General features: G+C 45.7%; 1 protein-coding gene across 3 annotated transcripts in view; it reads right to left on the bottom strand.

Moving 5' to 3' along the window:
• Nucleotides 1–16321, bottom strand: part of LOC146197160 (uncharacterized) — a 160892-nt gene that overhangs the window by 68553 nt on the left and 76018 nt on the right. For all 3 annotated transcript variants that reach the window (XM_084598936.1, XM_084598935.1, XM_084598934.1), the window contains exons 2-3: nt 15088–15355; nt 2324–2470 (exon numbers count right to left, since the gene is read on the bottom strand). In XM_084598936.1, coding sequence (XP_084455062.1) covers nt 2324–2470; nt 15088–15355 — 415 coding nt within the window. The remainder of the gene's footprint in view (nt 1–2323; nt 2471–15087; nt 15356–16321) is intronic.

Raw genomic sequence — 16321 nt, forward strand, 5'->3', positions numbered from 1 at the left:
TTTAGTATAATTTACATACTATATCCCTGAGGCACTGTATACGCATGCGTCAGAACCGCACCCTGTTTTCTCGCGCATGCGCTGTGGGTTTCAATGTTCTTCAGCTATGTTAGTTACGAAAGAGCGTGGTCAAAATCCACGTATGTTTTGCCGGCTTTCCGAGGCTATATAGCAAACTTTAGCGCCGGCTATGATATATGAGTTGCGTAGTAAGTTGGTTCCTGAACCCGCAGTTTTCCGTATTCCATAATCTTGTCTCGAGCGTATACCTGTGTCTTTGCTCTGGCCGCCACAGATGCGTCACAATCTACTAACATCAGAGTAACGAACAAATGTGAAAGCTGAATGCCGAGGCATGTTTCGTAAGGCTCGTACTTGGCGCGCATGCAGGAGCCCACACAGCATTCTGTTGCGAATGGTCCATGGTGGTTTATCATCTTTTATAGCTTGGTGTCAGCATGATATATTTCATTGCTATTTTCAGGTTTAGGGTATACCGCGGGCCCTCAGCGATGCATCGCTATCTTGTATATTACTAGCGTCGTATTCGTATATCTCATAAAGCGCCGTGCGCTGGTATGGGGGCTGGTATGGCGCCAGCACTATGCATAGAATCACTATGTAAGAAACTCAAGCATATAATAAACGTAGCGCCACCCTATATACAGCCGATTCAAGTACACGCCCACCAAGACGCGTCGATTGTGCGTTGAGTCCCTTTTTTTCAGAGCGATGCAGTGGGCAGGCTTCGCGCGCACTTGCGCGGGAGCTCGCGCTCGCCTTGTGGAATTCTGGCAGTTGCGAACTCATGCCTAAATTCTTGGAGCCTGATCTGAAGCTCCGGCTTCCACCCGGTCTACTCCGACGTGAAGAAATTTTGCTGTGCCGCCTGTGGTTGGTGTCATCATCATCATCATAGCCTGACTATACCCACTGCAGGGCGAAGGCCGCTCCCATATTTCTACAATTAACCCGGTTCTGTGCTAGCTGCACCCACTTGAGCCCTGCGAACTTCTTAACCTCATCCGTCAGAAAAAAAAAAAAAAGGATTAAGAAAAGTAACAGTATACATAATGACACGAGAAGAGAGTAAGAACGAAAGGGCCTAGTCGGTGGGTGGTTTCGGACTTTGTTTAGCTAGTGTGACATAGGAATTGGGCGATCGTCGGCGGACAGCCGTCTTGCGAGCGGCGCGGCGCCGACACCGACTGTCGATCGGCCGACTGTTCCTGTCGGCGCAGTGTGACATAGACGCGGACATCAGGAAGACGCGCTGTCGGCAGACCAAGTCGGCGTCGTGTCGTGCCAGTGTGATCGGCACTTAACCACTTTAACTGTGCGACGATTATGTTTTGTACAATGGCTTAGTTCATTTTCCGGTTTATTTTACAGCATATCATGTCAGCAGGGTGTCTAGTAAGCTGCCTCTTTCAAATTACCTGATTCCTTTATGTTTTCCCTTAATATTTAAGCCAAATTTTTCTGACCCTTGAAGGGGCGGGAAAGCACAGTGACCGATGATTATGCACAATACGCAAGGTCTATTAAAAGAAAACAAAACTAATTATTCAGTTGAAGTGCAAATACACTGCAATGAAAACGAGAGCGATTCGAGTTGAGAGCAAGCTTCGACAAACATTAAAAGATCACAAAGGAAAAAAAAAAAAAAAAACTTGAAGCAGCGGTGGTTATGAAGCGTCTGTTCAAAATTAGACATAGAAATTATACATACAAGAAAGTATTTTTTAGTATATTTTATCCGGTTGATAGGACAAAAAAAAACTTCTCACATCTCGCATGGAAAATCACTTTCTTTTGAAGGTTGTTTTTGAAAAATGGAGGAAAAATCTGGCAAAGAAATTAAAAGCTACATCGGTAAGCAGGATCGAGGGCCTTAACTACACAAAACTCAGGCTATAAGCCTGCACATTACAAGTCTACGTCTAATCTATGGGCCTATATATTAATGCACCATATGCGTAATTAGAAAATCCGCATCACATGCTGCAGTACATGCCGTATACTGCGTTGTCATATCCGAGTGAGTGTGATTTTTTGCTAAGTCGATAAAAAATTATCTTATATAATTTGGCACATTCTTAGCAGTGTTTTTGTAAACCTCGGAGCATCTGTCCATAACCCAGAGAAGAAATGCATTTCTTTTTCTTCCCGCACGTATTACTGTTGTCGGCGATCAGTGTGATGCGAGCCATGCGTGGCCACGCAAAGAATGGAGCGTGTGACTTCGCGCATGCTTCTACGGCAGATGGCGCGACGTGTTCGCTCCGAGACAGCACCGCATAGAGCCTGTAGGTGTACGCACCTTCTCGTTCTGGTAGGCGGTGACGGCGATGAAGCCGGTCTCCTTGAAGACGTATGTCCTGAAGGTGCTGTAAGGCAGCTTGAGGATGTCATTGGCCCGCACCAGGTGGAACCGAGGCTGATACTTGTGCATCGAGTTCAGGATAGTCTGCAGAAAAACAGGAAGTGTGATGAAAAATAACATAATACATTTTACAGAATGGAACACCACAACACAGGTCGAGATGAATTGTCATTTTCACATTGTGGAAGAATTCAGTGCGCAAAAGCTGCGTTTTATTGTCCAATTATATGCCAACGGAAAGGAGCAACTGCGCTCTCGTGGCATAAATATGGCGCCGAGCATGCATGCATTATTATAGGTATATGAATGTGGGACGAGTACAGCGGCCACGAATACCTTTCTGTGCAACTTCGAATTTGGAAAGGCATTGATACATGAGAACACTGCAAAGCGGACTTGTGTTACGTTGTGGGGGCGCTGAGTGTCACACGTGATGGGGTGCCACCCTAGTTAAAGATCAAGGTCCTCCACGGTATTGATCGTATTCGTCTATTTGTCCCGCATTTTTGCAGTGCGTGGGAGGGATCTACTGAACATTATATTTCAGTGTGAGCTATCATATGAGTTGTGTGTGACCTCACTGCTCAAGGGATGTACGCGCGGTCCCGTGTCCTGCAGAAACTCACTCACTCACTCACTCACTCACTCACTCACTCACTCACTCACTCACTCACTCACTCACTCACTCACTCACTCACTCACTCACTCACTCACTCACTCACTCACTCACTCACTCACTCACTCACTCACTCACTCACTCACTCACTCATCCGAAAGCTCAACTTCCATACCTGAAGAGGAAAAAAAAACATCTGAACTACTTTGTTTCGCCACTCTAAATCTAAAGCCCACGATGCGCACCATATAGTTCAGTGGCGTCTAAGTATTGTTCATGATGTATAAGTGAATTAGAGAGCGACGACTCATGCATGTGCATCCGGCGGGCATCGTTAATCACACTACTTCCACACTTCCTTATGTGCCTGCGTTTGATCATCATCATCATCATCATCATCATCATCATCATCAGCCTGACTATACCCACTGCAGGGCAAAGGCCTCTCTCCACTTAACCCGGTTCTGTGCTAGCTGCATCCGTTTGACCCCAGCGAACTTCTTAACCTCATCCGCCCACCTAACTTTCTGCCGCCCCCTGCTACGCTTTCCTTCTCTTGGAATCCAGTTTGTTACCCTAAGCGACCATCGGTTATCCTCTCTTCGCACTACATGTCCTGCCCATGCCCAATTCTTCTTAATTTCCACTAGAATGTCGGTAACTTGAGTTATTTCTCTGACCCACTCTGCACGCTTCTTATCTCTTAATGTTACCCCTACCATTTTTCGTTCATAGCCCTCTGGGCTGTCCTCAACTTAAGTAGAACTCTCTTGGTTCGCCTCCACGTTTCAGCCCCATTTCAGCGTTTGAGCATGCAGCGCTCCAATCGGTTAAGCATTAGAAGAGTCACGCCATCTCGGTTCCTTCAGAGAAACTACTGCTGAAATAAGAAATATGCTGTACCATAGCTTCATTTAGACTCAATGGCCGTACATAGACACTTCGAGCGAGAGCGGCGTAAACTAGTTCGTTTTTTTTATACTTGTAAATAGTATTAAATAGTTGTCCCCTGCTCTTACTCGCTATCGCTCCTCTTTCACCGTCACTGCTTGAGTGCTTAAGGTAGTAAACAGCAGTTGCACCACACCTGGACAGCAACATCATTTCAATCAGTTTTATTTTATTTCGTTTTTACATATAGCCCACTACCATCCGCTGAGACATTTACCATGTGACGACAGCTGCCCAACTCACTTATGCAAGCAGCCATGGCACACATAGCGCCACACTCACACGATCGAACACAATCCTCCAGTCGGAGAATCTGATAATGGGGACTCTGTCAGCACACTATAATTCATGCCATCTGGGAAACAAGATATAGGGTGTGCAAATAATTGTTACCCGTGTACCCATCTATTAGTAGTTCGAGGTGTGATGCCCTCTCCCCTTTTCCTTTCTTTTGTCGTCTTTTGGGCCACGATTTGACACCACTGTTAGAGTCTTTTTTTTTTCTTTAATTAACGCGAAAGCGTCAAGGGCCCCTACAGAAAGCCCAGTGTTGATGTCGGTGCTGCTTAGTTGTCGACGTTGCGAGAGAAAGATCACGGTCATGCATCTGACATGTGGCTGTTGACAAGGGAAAAGGCCGGGCCCTGATTAGTCGGCAGGTTGTGTGACGTCACCAGGCCACATGACATGGCCGAGCTGGCAGGAGCCTCAACTTTGGGTATAGCTTCCTGGAGATAGGAGGCCGAGGTGGAAATCCCTATAGTGAGTTACTAATACTGGTTACGCAAGCATGTTCTTACTGCTCGGTTAAAGTAAGACTTCGTATCTATGTTGTGTGGTCTTTCACATAATGTAGTAGCTTACAACTGCGTGGTAATGAGTGCGCATGAGACAATTTGGAGGCACAAATTAAGGGATTATCGATTAAGCGAAAAGCAAAATACAAAGTGCGCATGCGCGATCGAGGACGTTAGAGAGATTTAGCTTACCGTGATCCGCGTTTCGCCACCGTGGCCCTCTACCACGCGTGGACTGGGGCAAGCAGATTGGTCCCGACACGGCAGGTCTATGTGCCAACGTACAGTATGTTGCGCCATCTATCGGCGTCAAGGGGATGTGGCCATGCGCAGTGGAACGCGCGATGGCGGATCACGCTAAGCTAAATGAAGAGATTTAGCTTACCGTGATCCGCGATCCATTAGCGTGATCCGCCACTGCGCGTTTCACTGCGCATGTCCAGATCCCCTTGACGCCGATAGATGGCGCCACACACTGGATTTAGGCCACAACATCCATCCATCCGGCACATAGACCTGCCACGTCGGAACCAATCAGCTTGTGCGCCTCACTCACGCGCGGTAGAGGGTCACGGTGGCGGATCGTGGATCACGGTAAGCTAAATCTCTCTAATAGAGAGATTGGTTCCGATGCGGCAGGTCTATGTGCCGACATCAAGTATGTGGCGCCATCTATCGGCATCAAAGGGATCAGGGCATGCGCAGTGGAACGCGCGGTTGCGGACCACGGTAGCGGATCGCGGATCACGGTGTGCTAAATCTCTCTAATATCTCTACTAACTCTGTCGCCTCGTATCCTTAAAGGGGGAAGTTAACTGTCCGCCATATTTTAATGCGACCGCGTGAAATGCAGTTCTGCAGACTTTGTGAGTGAAGAATAGCGGGCATTCTTTTTGACGCTTTCGCGTTAAATAAGGAAAAGAAAGGTACTGCATTAACACCGCTTCTTGGGCCAGTTGTGCATACTTGAATTGGTGAAAAAATTGTGCCGAACCATTCACATCACAAGAAAAAAGACGTGACACAGGCGCTACCCACAACTGAAGTTTATTGAAACCAAGAGGGACCTTATAAGCTGAAGTTTCAAGGGGAAAGAAGGGTAGAATTAAAGAGAGGGGAAACAAAAAAAACAGCCATCGAGAACGCAGTGGCAAGAAACAGCAAAAAAAAAAAAAAACGTTAATGAATAAAAGCATCTAAAAACTTAAATTCGGAGGCAAACAGGGATAATACACCTACTGCCAAACTTCTTAATGTAAAAAGCCTCCAAACTAACACGTACCGTTTTATCCTATATACTTTTTTCAAGAATATTCGTCTCATTTAACCACGCCCCGCATCCGTTGCACTTGATTACGTGCGCAACCAAATGTGCGTACTTGTCTTTTAAATCTGATAATTTCGTGCATGGTCCCCGAAACGCTCGTTGATGCATCGGTCAATTTGGCCAACATAAAGCTTTCCGCACGTTAAAGGAGTAGCATAGACCTCTCCGACAGAACACTTCGTAAACGGGAGTAGCGGCTTCTGTGTCCTCCGACGATCCTCTCCAGTACGTTTTCGCGTTCCGTTCTTTTTTTTTTTTTCTTTTTTCTTTTTTTTTTTTTTGAAGGAGGGTCTCGCAAACTGCTAACAACACAGAGCAGGGGAACCCAGCCGCCGAAAGGGCTCATCTGATTTTGGAAGCTGGCTTGCCACTGATCGTCTTCGTCTCGTCTTCTTTCTTGTGGTGTGTATGGTTCGGCACAATTTTTTCACCAATCATATGAAAAGAACTTAAACTAATGAACTAATGTAAGCTCGCGGCACAAAATATAACGCAAGAAAGGAAATAGGGAGAGGGCGGCGTACCTCGAATCTCTACTAGATGAGGGCGCTGGTAAAAATTATTTGCAAACCCTATCCCATGTTTCCCAGAAGGCATGAGCTATGCTGGGCCCATTATCGGCAGGTCACATAGGGGTTTTATATCTATCTAGGGTGGGCTTTCAATATGTACGTGGTAGGTTACGATTGTGTGTTAATGTTTTTGTGCAGATAATGAGGAACTAATTAGGGGAGCGAGTAGAAAAGTGAATAAATTTAACCCCCCCCCCCCCCCCCCCCAGTCAGTTTTTCTCTACCAGCCCCGAAAACGAAAGGGAAGGTTAATAGCATGACTTGCATATATAAGGGTGTGCACATAAGCTCCACGAAGTAGAACCAAGTTCGTCTGTAAATGACTCCCCCAATTCCGGTTGTTGGTTTCATGTGACACACATACACAGACAGCAGAACAAACACTACATGTCTAACAGCAAATACGGCCCTTACGGTGCAGCAGCCGGCTTCCTAACGAATCGTTCCGTTTCAGTTTTATCTCTCTCTCTCTCTTTTCTTTTCTATTTTTTTTTATCACAGCCTCAACTATCGACAAGAAGTATTCAGCCAGCTCTGCTGCGTCCACGTTTAGCGCGGATCGTCGACACTTCGTCCTCGATAACAAGAAAGGTAAATAAAAAAAGATTTTTTTTTTTAAATCTGGGGCGCTTGTTTGACATCAGGCCTTTAAATCTGATATGCCGAGTTAAAAGTAATAGAAATCAGTAAAATAACCAAGGACGGCGTAAGAACGGCCAGTATGCAGTATCTATACGAAGCTAAACCGGGACATGCACTTACGCACGCAAGTACAATAAAGCATTAACTTTCAGGAGCCGAGTCCAAACGCATAGAAAACAGTGCATAAGCGCTGCATGCGCTATCATAACGGTCTTGTAATGAGACAGGGAACATGTCGGGTGTCCGCAAGGAATTATTTCGTACATATACGCACTGAGGAAGCGATCCTCGCAGGCCGAGTGTGTACACAACACGGCGCTGTGAAAGCTAGCAGCAACCGCACCGGCAAAAGCCACCCCGGCAGCTGCGAAAGCCTCGCCTCCTCCTGGTCATACACTTTTATGCGGTCGCCCGCCTTCCCATCGCCGCGCATATATATGGGAGCGCGTGTACGCCTTCGCAGTGCGGCGGGTGCCTCGCTAATGAATTCCATTTTTTGACAGGCGGCGCCGGTGCGGGCGTTATTAATGACCCTGAGTGCGAGCCATGGACTCGTGACGCGTCCGGTCCCAAAGTCCGGCTGCGCGAGTCCCATTAGGACGTAATACATGGGCAAAGGAAGCAGAGCAGGAGGTGGTCACCGAATGCGATTCGTATTTCGATCGTTGCTTTCATTTCTTTTTCCACGGCGCGCCTCTGTTTTCTCTTCGCGGGAGGTTTACGCCCTGCCAATGAAAAAGCGAGGCCAGAAAGTGATGCCAGACCACCGTGATTATGTCTGTGAACGGTCAGCAGTAAACGGTTGGAGAGCGAAGCGTTTTATTGTTAGGCGGCCTCCACGAATGCTAAGAAAAAAGAAAAAAAATTCGGTGCCAATTAAGCGCACACGATTGAGCTCATACCCTTAAACAGGGGCCTTTTACAAGGCTGGCAATGGCCTCAATCAGGCCTATGAATTGTGGCCAGCCACCACAAGCCACAATTCTTGAACTAATCGCCGCTTTTTTTACAATGCAGCAATGCATATATCGACCCAAGCTAAGTCATACGGCTATACAAAATAAAGTCATGCACCTGCAGTGAAACTATCTGGTAGCAAAAAAATAAAAAATAAAAATTAAAAAATAAAAACTCTCTTCTTGATAAGTTCGTACTGGGTTCGAACACCGAACCCCTGCAGTTACTCTAACCTAAGTTAACCGCGAGGGAGGGCTGCGTATATGGTAGTGCGAGAGTGAATGTATAAATAACTCGAAGTGATATATTCTTCCTGATCAAATCACTATCGCCCTACAATAGTTTGAGTAGGGTGGCGCCGCCTCGTGGCAGCCAAGCAAAACCTGACTGGGTAATACAATGGCGGCTCTGCCTATGCTGCAGCGCGTATCTCGCAGGCTTTCTACGTCGTTTTGTGCTTCTTTCTGCCCCTTCGTGAGCGTGAAAAGAGTCGTCATGTATTATGCACATCCTTGTGAACCAGCAGTAGCCAAGTTAGCAATTTCATTGTTCAACTCTACTGCTTTCTTTTAAGCCGCACGAAACATGGCTATACGGTGCGATTAGTGCGGGCGGTCAGGTGCATGCTTGCACTGATTGAAGTGAAACGCCGCTCGCTCTAAGCTGGCCACTATGCCGGCTCAAAACTGAAATATATAGAGTATACAGCCAGCTATGCACGCGTATTTATTTGCGATCGCGAGAGAAATTGTCCGTTATGCTACTGTTCGGCAGCTGTGCATGCGCAGAACTGCACGTGCATACGTCAAGCAACGAAAGGTCGAGGACGACAAACTAAAACGTTTGCTATCTCAATGAAAGCAGCCATTCACTATGAAGAGAAAACAGCAATAGACGTCATTTGGCACATATTTATAATTACTAAGCAGCCGTCAATAGCATTTCGGTCATGCACCTTGTGTTCTTGATTTGACAGTGCGATTCTAATATCCCCTGCCCCCAACAGGCAAAAGTTCTGGCTCGAGAGCTGCAAGCACATAAATCAAAGGCGATTAGCAGTTGAGCAGAGCGTGATCAGCGTGCCTTCATTGATGTCTGCACCTAACGTCGAACACCGAAGACTTGCCGCGGTGTAATTCGAACGTTTCGGCAGTCCCAGCTTTAGCTTTCGGTGCGACTTTCCAGTACGTGGACTTTGTTTTTCCAAACATGACGAGCGTGACTTATCAGCTGAACTTTGCGTAAAAAGCAAAAACCAGCTTAGGATTAACTTACAAGCTCACATGTATGTATTGAACTCAAACCCCAGCAGCCCATGCACGGCCAGCTCAAGGTGCCCATCGGAAGGACTGTTTTATACCTTAGACGGGTTGTTTACGCTGCCTATCCATGTTGCGGTTTCGTGTATTCACTTGCTTCAGCTCAGTTGCGTGTAAAGCTTTCGTAGAACTTCACTAAGTCGCGCGACACTCGCCTGGCTATATCGACTGGCAGCGCGCCGAGGCTCTGCCCCTGATTGCTGCATGTCGTATAATGCCCGACGTTGGATTATTTGTTGGCTTTGTTTACGTCGTGACAGCCCTAAAAGAATTTTCAGCGCCTTAAATTCGTTGTAATGCATACATGATAAAAATTAAAGCGGTGGATCCATATACTGACTCCATGCATTCGGATGGAGACGCCGGGGATTTGTATTATCCATGCAGACGCCTAGGGGGCGCTTTTTAGCACCGTTTTCGTGGCGCCCCCTGGGCAGCGCAAGACGCCTATATCTGTGCCGATTAGCTCATACAATTGCTGCCCTGGAGAAGCAAGGCTCGAACTTCGGGGCAGAACGATATATATATATATATATATATATATATATATATATATATATATATATATATATATATATATATATATATATATATATATATATATATATATATACACCGGGTGTCCCAACTAACTTGAACCAAGGGATACAAAATAATACATTTGAGGTAAGTCAGTGAAACCAATTGCATTCAACTGCCAGCCTCCTTGCGCACTACAGGCGATTTTTTGTTTTGCAACTACTTAATTAGCTAATTATGTTAATTTTTCTAATTGATTAAATATCGACTTTAGACCAAACATGTGAATTGGAAACTTGTAGAGCACCTTCAGAAACCCCCATTCCATTAATTTCGATAAAGAAAGTCTCACGTGTATCTTTTTTTCTGGGCTCAAAAGAAAGCCCGCGAAATACAAATAATACCACGTGACTAGTGCATTTGTGCGCCGCGATTGTGGTGCTCTCAGTCGTGGTTGGAGCGAACGAAATTAGCTGCGGCCGTGTCTCCTTTGCCCCGTTAAAGCGGCAGGCCGATAGGCCTGCGATGGTTTCTTCGCCCGCGTCCGACAGCCGGCCCATGTGATGGTGCAAGTAGCACCGAGAGCGGCGAGCCGACAGCACCGGGATTCTAACAAACTCTCCTTCTTTCCAATCAGCGAACTTTACGGCAAACGGATGAGCGATAAGGTATCAGCCACTGAATCTGCGCATACAGGCTTGGTTTGGGTAAATGGGCGAGATGACATCTGACTCAACTAAAATTAGCGCTGCACCTTCATTTGCCGGTTGTTTATCGTCATCCGCCCGTCGCGATGTAGGCTGCTGCGGTACACAGGCCTGGCCAAGATCGCGGTGACGACGGGCGAGCTCGAGCTCGCTCCAACCATCGCCAACATTTCTGCCTGCCGCTGCAACGTGACCATCGGGTCACGGCCGCAGCTGATTTCGTTCGCTCAAACCACGACTGAGAGCACCACGATCGCTGCGCTCAAATGCGCTAGTCACGTGGTATTATTTGTATTTCGCGGGCTTTCTTTTGAGCCCGGAAAAAAAGATACACGTGAGACTTTCTTTATCGCAATTAATGGAATGGGGGTTTCTGAAGGTGCTCTACAACTTTCCAATTCACATTTTTGGTCTAAGGTGAATATTTAAAAAAATAGAAAAATTAACATAATTAGCCAATTAACTAATTGCAAAACAAAAAATTGCCTGTAGTGCGCAAGCAGGCTAGTAGTTGTATGCAACTGGTTTCACTGACCTACCTCAAATATATTATTTTGTAACCCTTGGTTCAAGTTAGCTGGGACACCCGGTATATATATATATATATATATATATATATATATATATATATATATATATACATATATATATATATATATATATATATATATATATATATATATATATATATATATATATATATATATATATATACATATATATATATACTTCCTGGTATGTATATATATATATATATATATATATATATATATATATATATATATATATATATACATACCAGGAAGTTTTTAAAAACTTGTACAGCTTTTTATATATATATATATATATATATATATAATCGGGCCGCGTTTTGACGGGTGCTATAGGTAATTGCTCAGTTATTACAGACCTAATCTTCCCCCATCTTCTTATAATGTCAATATAGGAAGTCACTAAAACAGGCTTGTTCAGTATTCTTTTTAAGTGTACACATTTCAAACATTGCGACTTTACAGTGGATGACAGAAAGAGGGGGATAGAGAGAGATTTTATGATAGCAGGAGATGCACCTGGTGCTGAGCCTTGCATGCTACTGCTGATGAGGGCGGCAAAGAGGGAAGGAGAAGGAGAAGGAAAAAAATGAATGAAAGAAATTGGTGGCATGCATTTTGACACGCAGTAATCACACGCAGATGAGTTTCAAAGGGCCCCTTTTAGATACCCTGTGTCCTTGAGGAAAGTTATTTAGGCTTATAGTGGATGGTGCAGTGAATGGATGCAGTGGGTGCACGCACGGTAGCTGCATTGAGGACATGAACATCTTCGAAGTCGGGAGCTGTCATTCGTGATAAACATGCCTTTCCGGGGGCTTTCAGCAACTGACGGCAGTCAAGAGCAAATGCCGCTTAAGGCACGATGTTGCCTTTAACTTAACAGCGTTAAATGGACCGTTATCTGGGAGCTCGGAGTCGGTGTAGTAGCAAAAAAATCGCTATGACATGTGGTATTTGGTAGGTGACATGACCATGGCGGACCTGTTGTCGGGTTATATGTGGAGCCATCAAACCACAGACATGACCGATTTGGCAGGAGCTTCCATCTCGGGCTTCTCCTTTCAGATGGGAGAGTATAAGTCCAGAATACAGATCTCCGACACCATTGCGTTCCGAGTGTATGACATAATACCCTTAGGCCACGCCTGAATCTTAGTATGACTTCGTTAGAGCGAGGTGTTTAAATCGGGCGCTTTCTTTAGCATGTGGCTGTTTATGACTGCATATACTAATGAGTACGTATGATATAATAGGGGCAAAAATTAAGGGATTAATAATTAAGCGAGTTGCAAACGTCATGCGCTCAAACGATGATCCTCAAGGGGAGCTCAAGACACGTTAACACTGTCGCGTCATATGTTTAAGAAGTGTCCTCCCCCATTTTTGAAATCAATCAATCATCAAAACATAATAGTTTCGAGAGATTACGCGCTTACATAGATATTATTTCGGCCGGATCCTCTGTCCCCTCTACCATACGACGTATAAATTGCTTCCTGCGCTTACGCCAACTGGTTCTGACCACCATGAAAATCGGTGTATTTACGCAACACTCGAAGTTCCCGCTGAGATTATGCGTGCTCAGTGCCACGCGAATAAAGCTCTCGCTCTTTCGTTATAATGAATAAAATTCAGAATTTCTGAAGAATTTGTGGTATTGTGAATTGGCAAAACACCTGCCGCTAGTGTGGACCTCCTGAAGAAAGCGCGAAGCATGCTTTTTCAGTTTTCGAGTATCTTTTTTTTTTTTTTATTATGCGTCAGGATTGCAGCTGAAGCCGATGCTGTGGTATTATCTTTGGCTAGTTAAGCATTGTATATGATGCCAGAGGTATACTGAGTTCTGCAGGTGATGAATAAATCATTATGGTAGTAGTGAATAAAGGACTTCACAAGCTACCTCATTCTTTGATTTTCAAGTGTAAGGAACTTTAACTCATTTTCGTCTATGTGCGGGACAAAAAGAAATGTATAGGTTCAAATATCCTTGAACAAAGTTTCACGAACGTTAGCAATCGGTCGCAGCCGCAGTCGCTGCTGCCAGCCTGTCTGGCACGGCGGCGGTATCTGTATTTAGCGAGATGGTATATGCGCGTGGCGTATTTACCATAGGTGAAACGAATGAACGGCTCAGATGGAACTTCTTGAAGACGACGATGTTTCATCCACAGCGCGAGAATACATTTGGAACCTGATGAAGACGACGATGTTTACTACAAAGCGCGAGAGTGTATTGAAGTTGCACAAGAGGCCTTATCGGCAGCGGCGATAGCATAATGCTCCCATACCTGGGTGCGACGAACAAGAACACTATGTTGGCTGTATACAGCACGAGATAAAACATGTGAATCCACCTGTCATGTATGCGCCATATGTTATTTACTAAAGAACAACAATATGCGCCGCACGAGTACGTGGCGCCATCTATGGAACTCATGAAGTACTATAGGTGCAGGATCCAGGTAGAACGAGAGGAAGAAGATGGCTTGGAGGAGCACTGAACAAGGGTAAAGGGGGTACGCCTCAGCTCGAAGGTCGAACCGTTTTGGTTCGACCTGCGAACTGAGGCGTACCCCGTTTACCCTTGTTCAGTGCTTCTTCATATAGGTGCTGAAATGCCGCAAAACTCGCAAATTAACGGAGTAGATACAAACGTTCTAAAATGAGCGGCATTGGATTTGTTACGATTTGTGTTAAGACATTAGCATAGAGGCTTACTGCCGCCATCTGTTGAGTGCATGCCAAATGCAGAAAGCGCAACCCCTAAACACCCCCCTCGAGATCGGCTGCGCTTTCTGCATTTGGCATGCACTCAACAGATGACGGCAGTATGCCTCCATCTCTTCTCCTCCCCTTCTCCTCTAGGCTTCAGGTCATCCTTATGAAGTTATAAATAAAGATTTATTAATGAATGAATGAATCTCGAGGGGGCGCTCCTCTAGAGGCTTGCCTATTGAGGGGCTTTAGGCCTGCCTGTGACTCTAAGTCTGCCATGTGCCGAGCTGTGGCGCTATCCTCGTATGTTGCATATCTCAGGTGAGGTGCTCTAGATTTCTCATGAACTTTTGAGCCGACGGTGCTGGACCCATTTTTATGGTGGACTTGATTTTTATCCCGCTGTGAGCTTGGAAGAATACAGAGTAGCACAAGAAATGCAGTATGAACATAGGCTTATGTAATACAGGAGCCTACACGGAATTCGGTAAGAACGCATTTCTGCTGCCTCAGCTCACTTGTACACCATGATTTTATTTCTGTTTGACATTTTTACGCAATGACATAAGGGTCCCATGTCGCAGAAGAACCGCCGGCGGCGGCATGAGTGAGAAATCCCGAGATGCACCGCTTCATGTGCTCTTCGCTTGACGTGGCATAGTGGGTCGATATGCGGCGACCACTGGAAGGTCCTCGCGATTTGATGTACGCCATTGCCCCAACGGATGGCAGTATGCGCGAGCAGTATAATTTACTGCGCATCGTCTTATTATAGCCTGATTTCTCAGTGTGGAACCTGGGAAGCTGGTTGCCGTGTTGTGAAGGGCTCGAACGAAGAACAGTGTCAACGTGTAAATTAATTTACTACGTCATACCGTCAAAGGTAGAGCTTAAATATTCTTGTATTCTGTATTTGCTCAAGCTAACAGAGACTATAAAAAATGCTCAGTGGCCACTTTGAGCACTTGCGGAACAAATTCATCGAAAGCTTTTCTCCTCTGAATGAATTAAAATGCAATACTCACAAAGCCGTGCTTGTCGGAGATGTTGTTGGTGAGCTTGAGCTTGTGGAATGAGACCACCTTCTGCATCCACTGTTCGCCTGTCGCCGGAGAGTCCGGATGAATGTACATCCGCTTGGGCATCTCCGGGTCCGCCTTGCCCGCCACCACCCATCGCCGGTTCTGGAACTTGTACCGGCAATCATCGGCGGCTACGATGTCCATCAGCATGATGTACTTGGCTTTCTTGTCAAGACCCGTCACTCGGACCTTGTAGGCGGGGAACATTCGCCTGCGTAAACAAAGCAGTATACACGGTGAGAAGGAACAGAGCTTCGACGTTTTATTATTAATGACGTACCTTATCAACTCCGTGCCATATATAAATTAATACATTATGAAGTAACCAGTATACTGTCATCAAGGACGGACTTGATCATCGCGATGGCCGTGCATGCACGCTCCCCGTCACATCGCTTGGTCGTACGAGATGCAAAACTTCTAACGTATATAGCTCCACCCACGCATCAAAACCGTCATATGATTGATCTAAACATCAGAGCAGCCTGAAGAATTCAAGAGTATATCGTTCAGGAAGATCGGGAAGAGTCTCTGACGGCGGTATTGGTATACTTACAGCCGCACTGCTCATTGCTGACACCACTGCTGACCTTGGGAAACTGTCGCTGCGCTAACGTGGCTTTGGTTACACGTGTCATAAGTTATAACCAAAAACTGTTTTAACGCCGATGTCTGCTTCCCAGCTCCATCAGCCCTCCACATGGACCGCACTTGCTATAGTGAATGCTTGTTTGTTTCCTTTTATGAGGTTTAACGTCGCAAAGCGCCGTGGTGGAGGGCTCCGGAAACTTGGACCACCTGGGGATTCTTTAACGTGCACTGACATCGCACAGCACACGGGCGCCTTGCTTTTCACCTTCATCGAAAAGCGGCCGCCGCGGCCGGAATTCGACCCCGCACTCTTGGGCACAGTAGTAGAACACCCTAACCACTGCACCGTATACGAGCAAAAAAAAAAAAAAAAAAAAAATCGGGTGTTGTAACGGGAAACGAGACGTTTTAAGCTACGACAGCTATACTCGTCTCATTCGGACGATGAATACGAGTGGATTAGTAGGAATATATAGCTAACATGAATACATAAACACGGGCACGGAGAATATAGGGACACAGCAAGCACTTGTTGGTTACTATCCTCTCTGTGTCCGTGTTTATGCATTCATGTTACATATGACTA

This window comes from Amblyomma maculatum, chromosome 3 (assembly GCF_055883805.1).
Source record: "Amblyomma maculatum isolate TAMU_Amacu chromosome 3, ASM5588380v1, whole genome shotgun sequence".
NCBI classification, from domain to species: domain Eukaryota; kingdom Metazoa; phylum Arthropoda; class Arachnida; order Ixodida; family Ixodidae; genus Amblyomma; species Amblyomma maculatum.